Source organism: Xiphophorus hellerii, chromosome 5 (genome assembly GCF_003331165.1).
Source record: "Xiphophorus hellerii strain 12219 chromosome 5, Xiphophorus_hellerii-4.1, whole genome shotgun sequence".
Taxonomy (NCBI): Eukaryota; Metazoa; Chordata; class Actinopteri; order Cyprinodontiformes; family Poeciliidae; genus Xiphophorus; species Xiphophorus hellerii.
Window position 1 is genome coordinate 31,757,871 of NC_045676.1, and position 19,806 is coordinate 31,777,676.

At 41.6% G+C, this 19,806-nt stretch overlaps 2 protein-coding genes across 2 annotated transcripts; both read right to left on the reverse strand.

Annotated features, from left to right (window-relative positions):
• Positions 1 to 788: 788 nt before the first annotated feature.
• Positions 789 to 6,870, reverse strand: plk1 (polo-like kinase 1 (Drosophila)). Its single transcript, XM_032564144.1, has 11 exons — positions 6,188 to 6,870; positions 5,804 to 5,972; positions 4,345 to 4,489; positions 4,162 to 4,255; positions 3,860 to 4,085; positions 3,726 to 3,768; positions 3,233 to 3,330; positions 3,072 to 3,149; positions 2,029 to 2,183; positions 1,710 to 1,892; positions 789 to 1,599 (listed from the first exon to the last, which is right to left on the reverse strand). Exons 1-11 carry the CDS (start codon positions 6,548 to 6,550, stop codon positions 1,405 to 1,407), a joined length of 1,749 nt encoding a protein of 582 aa, XP_032420035.1. The 5' UTR covers positions 6,551 to 6,870; the 3' UTR covers positions 789 to 1,404.
• Positions 6,871 to 8,045: 1,175 nt separating this feature from the next.
• palb2 (partner and localizer of BRCA2) lies at positions 8,046 to 19,210 on the reverse strand. Its single transcript, XM_032564130.1, has 13 exons — positions 18,964 to 19,210; positions 18,788 to 18,884; positions 18,653 to 18,712; positions 16,693 to 16,858; positions 15,214 to 16,575; positions 12,857 to 14,199; positions 12,597 to 12,749; positions 12,005 to 12,087; positions 11,642 to 11,791; positions 11,451 to 11,567; positions 8,865 to 8,952; positions 8,591 to 8,784; positions 8,046 to 8,498 (listed from the first exon to the last, which is right to left on the reverse strand). The coding sequence occupies exons 2-13, from the start codon at positions 18,863 to 18,865 to the stop codon at positions 8,240 to 8,242; spliced, it is 4,053 nt and encodes a 1,350-aa protein (XP_032420021.1). The 5' UTR covers positions 18,866 to 18,884; positions 18,964 to 19,210; the 3' UTR covers positions 8,046 to 8,239.
• Between the last annotated feature and the right edge of the window lie 596 nt (positions 19,211 to 19,806).

Consider the following 19,806-nt stretch of genomic DNA (forward strand, 5'->3'; position numbering starts at 1 on the left):
TCTTGTGATATATCCTAACAACTTTTCAACTCCCTTCGTAACAAGAAATCCAAGGTCCCATCACAGGCAAAAATCCTCTTGACTTGGTGTTCAGTTAAAATGGTTTGTAAAGTCAGTTTGAAGTCGTCTCTCTGGAATCGATCTACCTCCAACCAAGTTGAAAAGCAAACTGAGAATTCTTGTATCTCTTTGAACATTTATGACATCATTGATGAGAACATAGAGGTTCTCATGGATATGATGTCAAAAAACCTGTGTCAGGTTCTTGTTTGTTTTAGTTGCTATGGAAACACAAAGAGTTATGAATGGGGTAAGATTACTGCCAATTAAAAGTGCATGCATAGACATCTACATTAATAAATATTAGTCAATAAATGTGCAGAAATTTAGGTTTTATCTTGTTTTCCAACTCATACATGTAAAAATGTGAGATTTTAGGGTTTAAATAATTGTGTGGAAAGTATGTTTCAATTTGACACAATCATAAGATTAATACAGATTACAATGGTTGCCCAATTTTAAAAACCATTTATAACTAGATTTAACAAGCAATACCCTGATAAAAATGCCTGGTTCTGTTCTGGGACGACTGTGAAACCTCTGGAGATGACGAAACAAAGAAGGATTCTTCAGAAAATGATGAACGGTCAGCGTCCTCTTCATAAGACTGATTTAATAATTTGTGCAAAATTTCCCTCCGTGAAGGACCAGTTAAGTTCAACATATACATTTAAAACACACCGGGACTGTCCACACATACCAAAACCTGCATTTAAAACTCAGAAGAATGACCATTTGAGAATAATCTTTATTTAAACTTGGGCAGAGGTATACCATTTCTAAAATATGTATGCATACTCAGCAGTATGTACAATTTTATCTAGTTGACGACTCACATCTAGACTTAAAAACAAGAATGTACATGATGAAGACATATTAACATGGTCTAATCCTCAACACAGGAAACAAACTGAAACAAGAGAAGCAGACCAGAGAAGCTTCTTTTTTTTGTAAATCCACCTGAGTCCAACGTGTTTCCCACCTCTGTAGCATTTTATAAAAGACAACAGTGCACAAGTAGAAATCATGTATTTGAACATAAATTTTCACCTTTACTTCCACAACTTGGTTGAATATACAAGATTATCCACAGCGCTGATTCCAGTGCAGCAGCTGTGGTTGTTTAAAGGCTTCATCAACAAAGTCAAGGTAAGAGTGAAAGCAACTAACAGCAGAAATATTTAAAACAGGAAGAGGAAATTATGTTTTGGCATATGAAAGGGTTTTCATGGTATGGGTCATTTTAGGAAGAGAAGTAGCACCGCCTGGCTTGATAAAAAAAAAAAAAAAAACAACAAAAAAAAATTAAGTATTGAGACATTGACAGACTGGAGAAAAACTCATCTAATGTACAGCAGAGGAGGACTTGCTGTCCAGCAGTTTCTCCACCATGAGCTTGGCGTATCGCATGCGGCTGGCCAGCTCCCTGCAGCAGCCGAACTCCTCCAGCAGAGACAGCTTGTAGGTGCGGAAGTCCCGCTTCTCGTCAATGTAGGTCACGGCACCCATCAGCGGGCAGAGGATCAGTTTAGTGTGGTCCTAAATCCCCCCCATCCCCAAAAAACAAAAACAGAGAATGGCTTGAGCATGGAGTGTGGTGAGGCTGAGGACGGACAGCAGGAGAGGGAGCGATGCGGGTCGAGTCTAACCTGGAAGAAGTTGATCTGGACCGTGCCGTTGCTGAGGTGCAGGACGATGGCGCTCTTTGTTCTAAACCACAGCGAGAGGTACGGCAGCCGCGCCAGCTCGTCCCCTTCCCGCCGCGCCACGTTGGCGCCGGCCTTCAGCAGGTGCTCGCTCATGTAGTTACGGAAGTACTTGAGCAACGTAATCTGGAAAAAAAAAAAAAAGACAAATGTATCTAGTACTAAAGACGCCATTTAAGCTTCCCTAAGGACTGTCAGAGAATCGTTTATTCATATTTATCCAGAGCAGAAAAACAAACTCAACCAGGAGCTGAATACTGACCTTCTTGTTGAGCGTAGTGGGGAACGAGCGGACGCTCATGTAGGACTCGGCAGCCATCTTGTCGATGTACTGCAGGCTGTCTCCGTCGGCGTACATGATGAGACGAGTGTAATCGTTGAACAGAACTCCCACACTGTTGTCACACAGCTGGTAGCCTGCAAACAGGCATTTAAACGCTTTGATGAGGATGTTTTGGGTCTTTTTTTTCTTTTAAAATCATAAATTTTGTTTGCTTCTGAACATTGTTGGGGCATAAAAGAAAGATTTGATTGGACAGAATCGAATCTCAATTATCACACAGGAGACCAATCTCACATGTAGTGAAATTTTAACTGAATTGAAACCAAATGATTGTTTAACATGCAGCAAATTTGATCCCAAATCAACCAACCAGTGAAGGACATTTCAGCTCCAGTTAACGTACAATAATAATAATATCTATAATAAAAAGACTTTAGTTTTCTGAGAACAATCCAGTTGGTATACCAGACAGGTGGAGCTTCAGTCTAAGCCCAGATGCCAACATTTACACCTTAAGATGAACTGAAGGTATATTTAAAACAAATGTAAATGACCAATACCTACACTGCCTTGCTCATAACTGCATAGTTGATGACTTTAAATAGCCCAGTCAGTAACAGATTTATAGAGTGATTATCAGTAGATATCATGTTGTGTCAGTCACTCTATGAGAATGTCACTTGCAGAAAGCAGGCAAAAATACATTATTCTAACATTTAAACCATTTACAATTAGACCAAAAATAATTTACAAGCTGCTGCCAGCGGGATGTCTTGTCTTTGGTTGTAAATTTCAGATTTGTATCTCTTAGATGGTGGGACAAGGAATATATCTCGCAACTCAAGTTTTTCTCATGCACAGATGCCCTTTGCAAACGTATCCAAACTTTAAAATGAATAAAAATCAAATGCCACATTTTATGCCTTTCTGCAGATCCCTTCATAGTGCCGTTACAGAACTTAATTGATGTTTGTAAATCAGATGTCTTACATTCTCACGTTTTGGACGTTTCTAACACTTACCCAGCCCGTATTTGTCTGAGTAGTCAACCCATTTGCTGATCCAGAAAATGGGAATGCATGCAGGATCCTCTGCTTCCTCTGAAAAGATAAACCGAACTTTTCAAAGTTGATCTTCTCTAACTTGACACAAACAGCAAAGAAAAACTGAAAAACGAACCGACCTTGCCGGACGAATGGCTTTTCTGCTGGCTTGGAGGCCATGACGCTGTTGAGCTGCTGCAGCATGTCTTTCAGGTGGTTCTCTGATGGCTCAACCTCTCTGCAAATACAATACAAGTCAGAATGGTTTATATCTCTACAACAGATTGAAAACAGACAACTTAGAATAGACTTTAGTGATCCCCAAGGAGAAATTGCTTATTTGTTGAAAGGTACTCCATCTTAGGTAAAAAAAAAAAAAAAATACAAAGTTTGTAAAATATATATGTATATACACACACCTAAGAGTAATAAGTTCAAAATGACTAGATATAAACAAATAAGCAACAAACAATCACATGCAATATATTAATCAATAAATAACCTATAAATGAGCGCAGAAAAAATTTGAATCAATTAGCAAAGACTTGGGCGTTGTAAAGCCTGATGGCAACAGGCAGAAATGATCAAAAAGAAAAACTTGAACCCAGACTTGCAGAAAATCTCTCATCTTACTTTGGCACAGCATCGTCTTTCACCTCCATCTTCTCTGACCCACCTAAAAACAAAATGGCAATATTTATCTAGAATCAGATCTACTACAGGCTTCATTCAGACCTGATATGACCAAGAGTGGTGAGACTCATTACCCTTGTTGTTCAAAGCAGAGAGGGGACGTCGCTGGCTGAGCTCTGCAGTGGTGGAGGGGGCGATGGAGAAGCGTGGGGGCACAGTGAGGCATGTGGTGGGCAGGCGCAGCGGGATGTAGCCTGACGTGAGGAACTCGTCTTCTTGCAGCTGAGTGATGGTGGGCCTCTGAGCAGGATCAGCGTGCAGCATCCTCTTGATTAGCGACGCTGCGGCGGGGTTGATGTGCTGCATACAGTCCAGGAGGTTTAAACTACACTTGTTCAATATGATCCACAAAGCAGCATAAACACAGCAATCTTACCCAGGGGATGACATAGTTGTTTTTCTTGATGCGACTGTAGGTTTCCTTCAGACAGGACGTTTCAAACGGGGGCTTACCCACCAACAGAGTGTACCTGAGAGAGCAGACAGAGGACAGGTTACTGCACTGGATCATTACCCGTTGTCAAGATAATGATCTTGACCAACTTGGTTCCAAACTTACAGTATGCATCCAAGTGACCAGACGTCCACTTCGTAACTGTGGCCTTTTTTACAGAGAACTTCAGGCGCTATGTAGTTGGGCGTTCCGCACAACGTCTTCTTCCGTTCGCCGTCAAACTCGATCTTAGTAGCCAAACCAAAGTCCCCTAGAAAACAAACATGGAATGTTTTAAATGTTAAGACTTCAACATATTTAGGAAAAAAAAAACCCCCAAAGTGTTCAAAATATGCAATAGAGAAGTGCATTTTTCATCTGAACAAATATATAGCAACATGTAATAACACATGGATTACTATTGAAAGATCTGCCTTTTAAATGTATTGTGATGCAATGCATGGTGTGGCTAACTGACAAAATTCAGCTCATACTTGTGCATTTTCTGCACAAGTAAAGTAATGAAGCAAAAACTTTACTTGAAATGATTACAGACCATTAGTGATCATGAGAACTGATCATTCCAGATCCATCTGCTCCTCTCTAAATTATGTTTCATTTTGTTGTTGGCCAATCTTTCCTGACATCCACATAGGTCTTGTTTACTGTCAAAACAGTGTTTCATCACTCCATTTGTGGTGTGCTGGGGCAGAAGCATCTCCAAGGCAGACCTTTCCAGTCTGGAGCAGCCGATCAGGCAGGCTGGCTCAGTGGCAGAGAGGAGAGGAGAACAGTGCAGAAACTCCTGATATTATGGACAAAACCAGCCACTCAGCCAAGAAAACTGGCTGTGGCAGGCTGCTTCTTTCACCTCCTCACTGGGAAGAAGGAATGCAACATAAACAAAGGGACTGTAGGATTGGAGGTCCTTTTTTTAAATTATTATATTTTATCTATATCCAAGAGTGCTGTGTGGGAGATGGAGACGATAAGTTCCCTAAGGGAAAAACCCAAAGGGAATAACAGTGTTTCCCCATCTTTCTATGCACAACATATCAAAAGGCACAGACTGACATTCTATGCATTAAAGAAAAAGAGATCCAAACTGATTTTGAGTTTACAGAACATTGTATCATTAATTACGCTTCAGATTATTAGGCAGAGACTTCTATTTTTGCAACCCAGAGAAGGAATTAGAACAAATTTAGAATCCTGGAAAACTACTCCCAGAATAGTAACATTTGGTTTTTGCTACCAATTAGAAATTGTGGAGTACATATTACTTTTACAAAATTAGAACATACTTAGAAAGTCCAGAGAATACTTACTCGCTTGTACTTTAGCAACCCAGAACAGGGATTAGAACAAACTTGGAATCCAGAAAAATTACTCAGAACAAGAGTGGATTATAAACATTAGATTCCCTCTCTTTGGTTTGTTATTTTGTTTGCATTTCCTTTTTAATTCATGTAAAGCACTTTGAATTGCCTTGTTGCTGAAAATGTGCTCTATAGATAAAATTATATTACCTCAATGTGTTATACAGAAATTAAAAGTATTATATAAGCATATTATGGCTAAGTACCTATCTTAACCTCCATCTCGTCATTGAGGAAGATGTTCCCCAGCTTCAGGTCTCTGTGAATCACTCTGTTGTTGTGCAGGTAATGGACTCCCTTCAGCAGCTGGGTCATGTAGTACCGGGCCTCTGGCTCTGTGACAGCCTTACGACGCTTGTGCAGCTCCAACAAAGACTGAAAAAAGAAGGTTTAAATAAACACATAAAAAAAACAAAAACGTATTCCAGTTTCCTAAACTGTAAACCTGGAGGCCCTCCAGTAATGTTTGATATCTGGGTTAAACTACCGTAACACAAATATGGGCGTTTAAAGTTGCAATACATGGTAATTTCTTTCCGCTTAAAATGTAGAGGCTTGGAAAGCGTCGATCGTTTTATTATTGCACTTACCCTTCTCCTGCAGATTTCCAGGACCACAAAGACGAAGTCATCGTCCTCAAAGAAGCCGTGGAAGCCAACAATGTTCGGATGATTAAGGCTCTTGTGAATGGCGATTTCAGACGTCATCTTTTCCCTTTGGTGCTGCTTCAGGATCAGAGATTTCGGCACAATTTTCCCAGCGAAAACCTGCTTCGTCTCTACATCTGTGATTTCGTAGCATTTGGCGAAGCCCCCCTTCCCCAGAAATCTTCCTCTCGTGTAGCTCTTCGTGGTGCGGGGGTCAACCAGGATGTCTGGGATCTCTTTCAGAGGCGCCGACTTCGGATCGGAAAGGGCAGACGTGGGAGCTGGCTTCGCAACACCAGCACTCATTTTGATTTAAGGAAGCTTTTCGGCTGTTGTTTTTGAAGAAATAAACCACTTAAGCGGTTCAACGAAGCGATTAAAGTTAGCCTTAACTCAACCGACGCTAGTTTAACCTGGCAAGCTAGCTTCCTTCCGCTTGCATTCGTGTTTAAATCAAAACTAACGCCCTTTTTGTGCAAGTATTCATTAAGACAACAATAACCATTAAAACAACGACGCATGAAAAGCAAACTTTAAAAAAGTTATTAAATAATTCGCCAGACCTGCCCGATGGTAGTTACTCGATTGTTCTCTCCTGCCTTATGACAACAGTTTTCGGTACAAGTTTAAATTGCTGCCTCTGTCGTTATCGCACTCTCTGATTGGCTCACAGGATTTGAATTGTAGGGCGTTGCAGCAATGCATCGTGGGACTTCGATGTGAAAATAGCCTATCGCTAAACGAGAAAGCTACATCGGCGTCGTGATTGGATCATCACAATCCTGTTCGTTGCCTATGGTTTCCTGAACAAGGAGGTGAAGGGAAATTGAGTATAAATGGGATTTATTTAAGCGTGGTGAGGTTTGAATTGTGATTTAAAACACGAAGCTTTTTAAAAGAGAGCGTCTTTCAGAAAAGGATAACAATGTTATTGTACAGTGGAAAATATTTTTGCCAAGCTATTTAACCCATAATAATAAAAATATCTTTTAAAATCAAATTCCAAGTGTTATGAATATGTGATTCAATCTTTCCTCTATCTATTTTATGTGCTCACATGCACAATGCTGCATGCTTACATAACCATAACATATGAGACTGACGACAGTCCCCAAGCATAGAGCTTCACTTAGCGCTAGGCTGAGTGGAGCCCAGTGCTGGTCGGTAATGACACTTTGTATCTGTTCCATTATTACTTGTGTATGACTTGTAACATTTAATCATTTTCGGCATTACAGCCTGTTTTATATCTCATTATTTCTGAATGTAATGACTCTCAGGTACCGGAACCGGTAAACGGACATGGGTGTTGCACGGAAGGGAAAATGGTTGCACAACACGAGTGTTCTTGGGAAGGGGAAAGTTGGAAACGCTTATCAGAAAAGTTCTTCTTCTTTCCAGTCGAGATGAAAGCAGTCTTTCATCTTGACTGCTTTGGAGTTGTGGGATAAATGTAATTATTGTGAAGAAGCTAATGGGCCAAACAGCTACTAATATTCATATTAAGTGACGTTTCACCTTTTCACATTATGTGTTAAAGCATTATTTACGTTTAACGGACTTAATCCTGTTTGGAAATGAAGAAGAAAACAGACACTAAACAATAAAACATCAAAATATTTAATAGAAACTTTAACACAAACTAACAGTTCTTTTTTTGTTATTTTTTAATATAACAATTTTCATCCACAAAATAATAATAATAAAAAGAAAACAGTTAAAACAGCAGCTTTACTAAAATAAACAAGGGACAGAGGTTTAAAAGGATCTTCAGCCAAACTGGTTTACTGTGTTTTATATATGCAGTAAAAACAAGAGCCTCCTCTTGCTACTTATGGGATGTTCTCAGTTCACAGCATTAAAATACATCAGTTACCAGTAACTACAGCAGAGACAATTCAGTAAGTGAAACTAGTTACATTAGAATGCCCACGGCTGTTGACGGGTTTAAATTGGCTACTATAATGTTGCATCACGTTAATGTCTGCATCCTTCTCACAACGGTGGAGTTTCAGCCTCAGCTTTAGCACCTTTCTTAGTCGGCCTCACGCCGTACGGATGTAAAGAGACGTCTCCGTTCTGATGCCCGATCACCAGGGTGTCCTCGTGCCCCCATCGAGCCAGTTGCCAGTACCCGTCCTCCTGAGCCTCCATCATTTGGGACGTCCCCCCTTCTCTGAGTTCCCACACACAGACACAGCCGCTCTGACTCAGGCCCACCACGCTGCAGCGGTTAACGTCCACTTCACAAAGCCTTGCAGGGCAAAGGAAGAAGAGGTGTGCATTACCTGGATGTGTCATAAACAAACTTATACAAGCCTTGTTCTCCGTCTGTCTTCATCTCACCTGCCAGTCCAGCCATCCGGAGGATACAGCCAAGTGGATAAGACAGATCTTCCACTCAGAGGGTTGATGCCGACTAAAGAGAACAGAGCTGGCTTCGACCTCGCCTCTGATAGCAAGCATTTCTCTCTTGCCTTTTTCTCTTCTTGGTCCAGAGAGCTTAGAAACTGATGTTGCAGCAGGACCAACAACACTCCCTGCACAACATCAAACACACACAGAAAGTTGCCACCCAGAATTTAAGCGACAATCATTTCAAGAGTTGCTGGCTACTTACACAGTAGGAGTAACCTTTGAGACAGGCTGTGTTGGATAGACTGTCTTCAAGCAGCACTCTGCTCAGCAGCTGGCCACTCTTTAAATTCCTTCAACAAGCAAACGACAGACAATAAAGTAGCTCAAAGTCAGTGAACTTGTATGGAAAACGCCTTGCCACAGATGCTCAATTGGATTTAAGATCGGACTTTCACCTGAACCATCAAACGGACCCCGTTCTGTATGTTTAGGCTTGTTATCCTACTAGGAGGTCAACTTTCACCTCAGTCTGAAGACTTTTTAGCCTCCAAATTGTTTTTTCCAGGATTGCTGTTACCATCTCCATGAATCTTTACATAAACTGCCCAACTTCTTTCTCCCTGTTGTATAAACATTACTCTAGACCTGCTGCCAGTCAAGTGTCTCAGTAGCGACAGAATGTTCAGGATGATGTGCAGTGTTACTTCGACAAATCACATAATGTTTTGATACTTAGTCACAGTCCTTTCTTCCACCTGAGCTGTGAAGCTCTGCAGCTCCTCCAGTGTTACCATGGGTCTCCAGTTTGCTTCTATTATTCTGACAATTTTTCTCAGTTGCTTCGGTGGATTTCTCAAATCATTTTCGACATTTGTCAAACGGTAAGTGCATTTCTAAAAATGATTCGTACGAACAGCAAAACAACATGGATTACCTGCAAAATCCAATTTCCTCCTCGAAATCCTTAGTTCATCTCTCAAAATTAAATATTTGCATCAAAGATCATATCAGTGCCTCAGAACAAGTTCTTGTTTCATTGTGTACGGACCAGACAGTCAAATTGATTAGTCATGTTGTCCATAGAACAGTGATTCTGGAGGGATGGTCTGATGTGATGAATGTTGTGAAGACAAAGTTTGTAAATTATAATTGTGGGAGATCAATGGCAAGAGACTGGACAAGATTAACTTATTTGACTTTACTGCAATTTATTGACAGACCATGTCATTGTGATACAGAAAGCAGAGCACAAAAAAAAAAAAATCCCCTTAAGGAAAATGGTTCATTCAGTGTGGCAGAAATTACAGTTAAGTCTTCCTCTACTTTCCATCTCCACGCTGAGAAAATACTCTTCAATAGAGTTAAGAAATGAAGAGAAGTGTGAGAGGAGCTCCATCAGCATCCTGTTGTGGGTCACAGACCCATCGTTACCTGATGATGTTGGAGTGATGGAAACTGGCATTATATCCTCAGCCTCTTCCTCTGTTTTGTCTCCTCACTTCTCTTCTTCTTCTCCAAATTCTCGTCCTTCCACTACAATACGGTGTTCCATAAACGTAACATCGTATGGTAGTCTTGCTACATACACTATTTATCTGCCAGCTGATGGTTCATGACATGAACCTTCAATCTATTTCAGGAAACTGGTTGATCTGATGCTTCACACATTTACCTGGTTGAAAAAAGTCAGGATACGCCTGGGAGCAATTTACCAGTTCAGGACAGATTTAGAAAAATATCTAATGGTAATGTATAGAAATATGCTTGATATATTATGAGAACCTGATAAAGCAATTTTCATGTTAAAACTTGCACAATAAAGCTATGCTTAAATGTTGTGGAGTTCGAGACAATTCAACAGAGACCCGTATAATAAATTTTGATCAATATGACACTAGCAACTGAAAATGTAGGAAAAAGCAGATAAGTGTACATAATCATTTGCATGATGTAAACAAAGCATTCGCAAGTTGTTGAAAGAAATAAGAAACTGCTTTTTTTGATGTGAACCAGCGACAGAATGATTTGAAGATTGAACAAGTAGTTTGGAGAATTTCAATTCTGTTCTGAGAAATGCAGAACAGAATCTGCACCAAAGTGACTGAGAAAAACTGCAATGATCCTGTCAGTTTAGAAGTTCCTACACGGCATGCCAAGCTTCGCGCTTTTCCAAACTCAACTTTCCAGAATTCTCAGTCATTTTCAGATATTTCAAAATATTGCATGTACAAGAAGTTCACAAATTTCACCTGAATTTCCTACTCTGGGGTATGGAAAAGGAAAGAAAAGAAACTGGAAATATGGAAGGTAGAAAGGACACAACGATAGAAGAAAGGATAGGAAGGAGTGAGAGGATAGAATGAGACAAACAAGAAAGGAAAATGGAAAAACACACAAAGAAAATAATGACAAGTCTTTGTGGGGACTTTCCACTGACTTCCATTCATTTCTACAGCCTAACCCTTACCCTAAACCTAACCCTCACCATTACATAACTAACCTTAACCAACTCAATTCATACCAAAGTGCTAAACCTAACCCCTATCCCAAAAACAGCATTTCCCCTTGTGGGGTCCAGGCTTTGGTCACCACCAGCAGCAGTGGGTCCCCACTATGTAATATGTGTCAGAAAAATGGTCCCCACAAGGTATTAAATACATGGTGCACACACACACGCACACACACACACACCCCCACACACACAAAACCAAGTGTTATATTGAAGTGTTTGGCATTAAAATTACAATTCCAAAAAACAATTATGGTTGATTTTTAAATTGGTCACACAGTGTTAGGTGCTCATCCTCTAAACCATGATTTGGCCAAGCTTCATTCTAATATCACTTACCAGATGAAAAGGTGTCCCACTTCATCTGTACCGATGAGAGCATCAGGAAGCCCCTCTACTGGAGCGAGGGCGCTCACACACACACCAGGAGACACAAGAGGCTGAGGAGTCAGTAAGCTGACAGACACACAAGTTCAGACACTAAAAAACTTGTGCATCAGTGCCAAGAGATGAGACAAACTCTTCCTTACCTGGTGCTGTCTGACAGGGTAAACACCTGCAGAGTGGAGCCTGCGGCCGAGTCGGAGGATGTGACCACTCTGGAGTTGAATAAGCCAGCCACCGCCTGGATGATGTCCTCAAGTATCAGCATCTGCCTGAGGCTGCAACAGGACAGCAGTCTGCAAAAACAGACAGTTTATATACCTACAAACTGCTTTTTTCAGTGTCTTTCTGTCAAGGCCGAGCATTTCTCAGAAATTTCCCTCTGGTTTGTCTGACTACACACTGAAACCCACCTAAGCTGGTTGCGCCGTTATGCTCTGAGGTATATCAAATGTAGCTTAATTTTTTATCAAGAATTCAGATCGCAATATTAAAATGCAGAGCATTACCTCAGCTGTCTTATTTCCAGCTGACCAAGAGACACAAACATGAGGCCGGTGGAGTCTGGGACAGGAAACACGTTTATCACAGGCTGCAAACACAAAATATATTCCATGTCTGAATCAAGAAATATTTAGGATTCTCTTAGTACCTTGTATTTCTTCAGCTCATTAAATTACAACAAAATGTTTCAATCAGCAAAAACAACGTTTCCCCACAAAGAGACTTCCCACCACCCCAATAAGATCATAATACACAATACATTTTTTCCCAATTAACCAGTTACGTAATAACATATTTTACATAAGAAATTCCAAGAATAATTTGAACCAAATGCAAGTGGTGGTCAAATTTATCAAGCAACTTGATAAATCTGACTGATAGCCAATCAGACCCCCATCAGAGACCATGGTCCCCACCTTACTGTATCCAAGTGTAATAATGGAAAGTTGAGTGAAAGGAAAAGGTACTAGAGGTAAAACCAAAACGTTAAGAGCCACCAAACAAACATCCCTGGGACATGGACTGTGACTGAATTGAATTGAAGATGACATTTGTTGTGAAATAAGAAGCCTGAAAACAACAAACAGAAGAAGTCACCTCACTGAAGGTCCAGGTGTGTTTGAGGCTCCAGTTACATTCTGAAGTCTGGCTCCACAGGCACACTGCCCACTTTCCTGCTGCTGCGACGCACACACCGGCCGATGGGTCCGACACACAGCACACATCCACCAAAGAGCCCCCTGCTGGCGCCTGGCATGCACAAACACTGCTTACTCCACAAAAAACAGCTCAAGAAGATGGCCACATTTTTTTTTACTCAGGACGTAAAAAGCAAAGCAACAAAGAACAAATTTTACCTCCAATGTGTGTGTGCACCTCAGTAAGAACTTCAGTGCAGGTCCGTGCGTCGTTATTCCCACTTCCACAGCCGAGCCTTGCAGTTGGATCCTGGATGGAGCCGGGCAGTCGTCAGGTTCTTCTCTGTCACCCTGATCTCTTGGAGCTACAGGCTCTGATAAATCCTGAAGCTGACTGCAGAGAGAGGGAGGAGGAAGGTTGGAAGGGAGGGAGGTGGTGGATGCACCAGCCCAAAGATCCAGAGGAGACAGATCCTGGGTGGACAGGCTGGGAGACGGAGGCAGGCAGAGAGGAGGAGCAGAGGGAGAGGAGTCAGAGGGCAGGCGAGCAGCATTAGGGGTGATTCCCAGGGAGGGCAGGACCGGACTGGAAGCTAGAGTGGGTGACGGATGGTAGATGGATGGCAGGCCTGTACAGGGGCATCCCACTGCATCCAGAGGAGACTTAAACAAGAACTGAGAGGCATTACTTTTAATCGCTCCGTCCTCAGAAGAGTCTGCTTTAGTAGGTTCTGCAAAATCTTCTGCAGGATACTGTGGGTTTGGGTTATTTACAGGTGGGGTTGCTTCAGCGTCGTTAGTGCAGCTGGTCGGAGCCTCCTCTGCTGCTTTACTTTCAGAGAAATCAAAGGAAAGCAACTGAGTGATGCGTCCGTCTGTGAGTCCAAGCTCTTCTAAAGAGGGTTGCTTTTCATTTTCAGATTGCTCAACTTCTGGCTCATCTGAAAGTTGAACATCATTTTCTTTGCGCGGTGTTCGGTCCACCAGAGCCTGTGGTTCATCTGTGTTTATAGATGTACATGTACTGCTGAGGGCTGCCCCGTTTTCAGTTCCAGCTTCAAGCCCTTCAGTAAACTCTTGCACCAGTGAAACAGCTTCTGTTGAGGTGTTGAGAGCGTCTGCACTGAGCTCTGCATTCGTTTCTGGAATACTTGAGTTACAAAGCTCTTCATTTAACCGCGTGCCTGTCAAATTATCGGTAACCGTGCATTGTGTCTGCTGTGGAGATGTTCGCTCGCTCTTGTTTGGACGGAGAGAATTTCTGATGGTAGATGTGGAACTGAGCGGGAAGGAACAGGGCATCGGCAGATCGACGGCGCTGTGCCGGCAGCTGGAGCGTGTGCGTGTGTTGTGTGACGGGGTTGATTCCACGGCAACCTGACGGAGCTTGTGCAGCTTCAAGGAGGCAAACTGATCATCAGGGAGGTGAAAATCTTGCTGGATTTCCAGGCTCTTCAGGCGGCTGATCAAAGAGGGAAGAGAAAGCTGAGTTGTCTGAGACGATGATGAAGAGGAGGAGGAGGAGGAGGAGGGCAGGAGAAGAGCCTGACAGTCTGATGAGCCTGCAGGACACAAGTTAAAGAAGAAAAAATAGATTATGAAATTAAGAAAACAAACAAACAAACAAAAAAAATCAATCATGTAAAAACAAAATGATGCTCATAATTAATGAGGGCAGCGTGACTAAAGCAGAGTTGAGTGTCTACATTTGACCAGGGCAGGTAGACACTCAACTCTCAGATATTCAAAAGTGTTCCAACATTTCCAAATCCAGCTTGAACCATAGCAGACAGAGGTTACAGGTCAATATGGACAAAAATATAACATATAATATATTTCATCCTTTTGTTTTTAGGAAGCCTCTTATGGGGGAATCTTTCTGCTATGATTTGAGAGCACATACTTTCAGTCTGAAAGCAGGCCTTCATGTCTTTCTTCTCAAAACTTGTAATGCTTGAACTCAAAACTTCTGCTCTCTTTCAAATATTCACTGTGTTCTCTCAAACTTTTCTCCTCGCGCTCAAAACTTGTCTCTGCTCGGATCAAGTCTCCTCTTGCAAACCTCCCTGCTCGATTGCAAATCATTTTCTGCTGGAGCTTGGAACAGAAAAGTACAGTTGCCTGGCAACCTTTCTGTCAATAGAATGAAAGTGTTGTACTGGGTGTGTTTGTTTCCTTCTAGTGGATGTGCCTGTGTGGCTACTATCGATTTTAGTAGCTTTCAAATTATGGCAGAAAAATACCCCCATAATCATAGATTCCTGTTTCAATACATTGTCTACTTCAGCTTCATTTCTGAAGAAGCTCTCATGCTAAAAATAGCTGGCTTTGATATTTCTTCCCTCTAGTAATGCACATTGTTTGGCAATGCAGAAAAGAAAGGGAGAACATTTGTGCTGATATGGAGTTTACAAAGGATACCACTAGTGCTCCACTTAGAAAGATAAATCAATATTAGAGGATTAATATCTTACTTATTTAAGCAAAAATCTTAAAAATAACACAGCCAAGTAATTTTACTTCAGCAAAATACTATCAGTCTGCAGAACCAGAATGTGTGTGTACCCCAGGTCTACCTGTGTTCATCTGTTGGGGTCTGCTGGTGCTGCTCTTCAGAAAGATAGGATAGATTTTCTCCTGGTGTTCATCAGTAAAACCAGATGGAGTTTCACTGACTGAAGAAGAAGGTTGGGCTGGACAGCTGTGGGTGGGAGTCTGCTGGAGTAACATTGACTCGGTGTTTGTCTCTTCGGCTTGATGGAGTAACTGGGTAGACGGTGCAGAGCTGAGGGAGGGCTGGAGTCCTCCTGAGGTCAGGCTATATCCTTGTTTAAGAAGCTGTTGTCTCGGAGGTCTTCCCCTGCCTCTGCCTGTCCTCGTCCCTTTGGGTGGACGGACGCTGGAGCCCCGAAGTGAAACAGGAGCTTCCGAAATGGCAGAGGTAGAAAAGTCACTGGAACTCTGGGAATAATCTTTGGAAGCGTTAACGTTGGATGGCTTTAGAGAGTCCACAGATGTGGACGGAGTTGTGGAAGAGGCTGAATCTGTCTGAGTGTGCCGGTCTGACCGCTGTAGGCCCTGATTTGTCCTCCTGCTGCGGCCTCGACTCCTGCGTTGTCTCCCAGCTCTCAGCTGAGACATTATGACAGCCTGCATATCTGGCTGGGTCTGGGATAGCGTCATGTGCCTTGTGGTTCTAATGTAGTACTCTACAGGGAAAGGTAGTCCTTCCACTAATGTGCAAGAGTCTAGGAGACTTACAGTATTCTCGTCTGCTGTGATCCGATTATTTTTCTCTTTTATTTCTACAGAGTCCTCATGTTTTTCAATTGCTGTCATCTGGGCTCCATCATGGTTGCCCTCTTCACATACCACTGGTTTTCTTGCTTGGCTATGACTGACACCATCTTCTCCCATTGTATTATTTATTAAACTGTTTTCTCCAGCATTTTGTCCTTTACTCTCTGTTGTTAAAGCAGGTCTTCCGCATTTTCCATCAACTTCTGGACCAATTTTTTTCCCTGTTTCTTCCTGGGATCTTTGATTCCCGTTTCCTGTTTTGTCTCCGGTCTTGGTGTGTTCTTGCGTGCTCCAATGTGTGAGTAGCAGAGAGGGGGACTCAGATTCTGGATCAGAAAACAGCTCCTGACTTTCAATGAAGACATCTTTGTCTCTGATCGTCTGCTCCTCATCTCCAGGTCTTGTGTTTCCTGTCAACTCCTGCTGTCGCTGGCTGTTGTCTGAGCCTTCGGGAGCGTTGGCACTCCTCTTTTCCCAGCGTAAGCGGCTGCGTCTCGACCGCAGGCGCAAGGCCGTGCTAGGTCTGTGGCTGCCAGCGATGTCACTACTGAGATCTGGGGTTTTGGAGGAAATCAGATCTCCGGAAAGCGAGAATCGTATTACTTGTTGACTCCTGATTGTACTGGATTCTACTGCACCTGATAAACATCAGATTAGTACCCATCAGTCCATTTCTGTACAGGTTTAGCTGTAATACCAATAAAATTACAGGAGTGTAAAATGAGAGATTTCAGGTTGCACTGAGTCAGACTTACCTTGACACTGTAGTGAACCTGGAGTTGCATTGTTTGTGTTAAATGTGAATGAGGAGGGGGTAACGCAAGCGGTAGATGTAATCTCTGGATCGTTCTTGTCTTGGTCTTTCTGCAGAGAAATCCTGTTTTTCACATGCCTCTTCAAAGCATCCACACACTCGGCACGCTGCGTGAGGAACAACATGAGTTTAAGACTAATTCTTTCCACCATTTCCCTTGATAAAGCAGCAATGTGGCTCACAGCTGACATTTTTGCCCCATCGCACTTATATCAGAGTGCTTAGCATCCGTCTAACAAACATTGTTGTTTTTCACTGCCATCTACTTGGAACTGGAGTTTGTGTTTATTGAAATGTTAGAGACATGTTCTCAAACTACCTCTTATTCAAACAACTTCAATTAGTTCTTTGTTTTGTGCGTGAAAAGAATTGAAAGAAAGTTTGAATAAATGTTAAAATCATAATCTGTTTCATACAGGCCTGGTTTCATTGTTGGTTTTTTACCACAACAATTATGTATTATTTTTGCAAATAAAATTTATTATTTTATTTGCAAAATAAAATAATAATTTATTCTGATTCACCATTTCATAACTTTTCTTGTCTAATAAAATTATCCAACTAAAGAAACCAAAAAAAACAAACAGCGGATCACAGAACATAACCAATTTTAAGTGTCATAATTCTATTCAGCTCTTTTACTCCAATATCCCTACATAATGTGCAGTGCAACTAACTGCCTCATAACTGCTTATTTTTAAGCAGTTATGAGTCACAGTGGTGAAACCTGAAACTGCTGCTGCACAAGTTACCCAACAAGTTGTTGCTAGGTAACCAAAGAGTGGTGGCATCATCGTTTGTTGATGATGCCACCAACCTTGCTGAGCTCGCAGGGCGAGGTTGAGCAGCTAAAACCTTTCCTCTGTTTACATCCCCCAGAATGCTGTGCAGCTCTGCATCGGTAGTTCAGTGAACATTTCATATGTTGAATATTCTATCAAATGAATTATCTGCTCTGTAAAATGGCCCAGTTGGTAGCACTGTTGCCTTGCAGCAAGAAGGCCTGGGGTCTTTCTGCATGGAGTTTGCATGTTCTCCTTGTGCATGCGTGGGTTCTCTCCGGGTACTCTGGTTTCCTCCCACAGTCCAAAAACATGACTGTCAGGTTAATTGGTCTTTCTAAATTCTCCCTAGGTGTGTGTGTTCATGGTTGTTTGTCCTGTCTGTCTCTGTGTTGCCTTGCGACAGACTGGTGACCTGTCCAGGGTGACCCCGCCTCTCGCCCGGAACGTTAGCTGGAGATAGGAACCAGCACCCCTCCCGACCCGACTAGGGACAAGAGTGTACAGCAGATGGATGGATGGATTGATCACATATCTATTGCAATATACAGTATATTGTTATTGATTTAGTGCATTAATTAGAGAAGCAGCCAATACGACTTCCATCAGCCAACTACGGCTCTAGTGGAGCTGCAGGGAGATACAGCACAGGTGGAAGAATATGCCAACTATGAGCCACTCCTCGTTTTATTTTTTATGGAAAAGTGGCAAGAAGAAAGGCACTGCTAGAGAAAAAACTATAAGAGGTCCTATTTAAAGTTTACCACACGTAATGTAGGTGACACATTAATCATAGGAAATAATTTGACTGACCAGATCAGACTGGAATTGAATTATTATACTTAATATTATACTTAACATTGCAAAATGTTATGTGTGGCAATGCACATAATCATGAACACACCGTCTCCATGGTGAAACATGGCTGCAGCATCGGTGTATCATACAAGATCTTAATCAAATAAATTGGACTTGGTGGTTGTATGAAACAAAATGTGACATTTTTAAAATACTTTTGTAAGGCACAGCATTACTGGAAAGAGTGATGTCACTTTCATATTTACTTCTGATTTCGGTTAAAAACATTTTTTAAGTGTAGTAAAAGAATAAGTGTCTCACCTTTAGTCTCTGGGCTGTCTTGAGATACTCCCTTTGTAAATGTGCCAGTTTTCTACGAAGCTGAGAAGGAATAATACAAATGAATAATGTAGCTGAATATCATTTAACCCGAGTGTGAAGAGAACGTTAAGTTACCTTTTCCTTGTCATCACATTGCAGTGTGTTCCTCAGCTGTTCCTCACTGTGCAGAATGTTACCAATATTGCCATCCATCCTCCTCAGCCAACACAACCTGACAAACACCTTACATATCACCAGCTAACGCGGATATGTCACGGTTTTATACGGCTATAAACATATTCTATACTTACCTACGCCGTTAGGGTAAATAAGAAGCTAACGGCAAAGTGTTACTTTCGTTACGAACATTAACTTTAACAACCAACCGCAACAATTATATATGCCTACAGACAAAGGCATATAAAAGTAAACTTGCCTATTACGCAATGTCAAAGTTAAGAGTTCAATTTGAACTCTTCCATCGGTTTGTTTATGAAGACTTACTTCACTGTTCGATTAGCCAGGTATTGATTTACTTCTAATTTCCCGCTACTCAGACAGGCATCAGGAATGGAGTCAAGATGACTCGATCTGCGTCATTTGCGTAAGACGTAAGCCCGGTGCCAATATGCGCACCACAGCCTACGCCCCTCTATACATGCTTAATTAAATCACAATACAAATACAAATAATAAAAAAGGGAAATAGGCTTACATTTCCTCTTGTGAGATGAGATTTTTTTTTTTTAACTCAAGAACAATCACTGTTTTTTTAAAAAAAAATTAGTTGTGTTTTGCGAGAAAAATGCCACAACAAACACATAATAAAAATATTAACTGCAATGAAAAATAAATTAATAATTGATATTTTCTTGGTGGTGCTATTTTCATGACTTTTCCAGTGGGAGCTACAGCTCCCTCTAGCGTCCCCCTATGAAACTGCAGAGCCTTTTGCTTCCATCGCTTCAACTTATCCCAGCTGAGCGTCCTCAAACCCTTGGAACAGAATCTGACTTGCATACCATTTTGTGCTGTAACTGTAACTGTGTCTGTCGTTCCGTCTCATGGTTACATCTGTCCGATGCCATAGTCCTTTGGTTTTTATTGATTAATTTGACATTTTCATTTTGGAGGGTCGAACACAACATGCAACTT

What these genes read in the sequence shown, in the direction of transcription:
- palb2 (XM_032564130.1), bottom strand. Translation starts at nt 18,865, where the DNA reads ATGGATGGCAATATTGGTAACATTCTGCACAGTGAGGAACAGCTGAGG. An exon ending in AGACAGCCCAGAGACTAAAG is followed by an intron (nt 16,859 to 18,652) that starts GTGAGACACTTA and finishes TTCCTCACGCAG; the next exon opens with CGTGCCGAGTGTGTGGATGC. An exon ending in AGGTTCACTACAGTGTCAAG is followed by an intron (nt 16,576 to 16,692) that starts GTAAGTCTGACT and finishes GATGTTTATCAG; the next exon opens with GTGCAGTAGAATCCAGTACA.
- plk1 (XM_032564144.1), bottom strand. Translation starts at nt 6,550, where the DNA reads ATGAGTGCTGGTGTTGCGAAGCCAGCTCCCACGTCTGCCCTTTCCGAT. An exon ending in TGGAAATCTGCAGGAGAAGG is followed by an intron (nt 5,973 to 6,187) that starts GTAAGTGCAATA and finishes TTCTTTTTTCAG; the next exon opens with TCTTTGTTGGAGCTGCACAA. An exon ending in CTCTGCTTTGAACAACAAGG is followed by an intron (nt 3,769 to 3,859) that starts GTAATGAGTCTC and finishes TTTTGTTTTTAG; the next exon opens with GTGGGTCAGAGAAGATGGAG.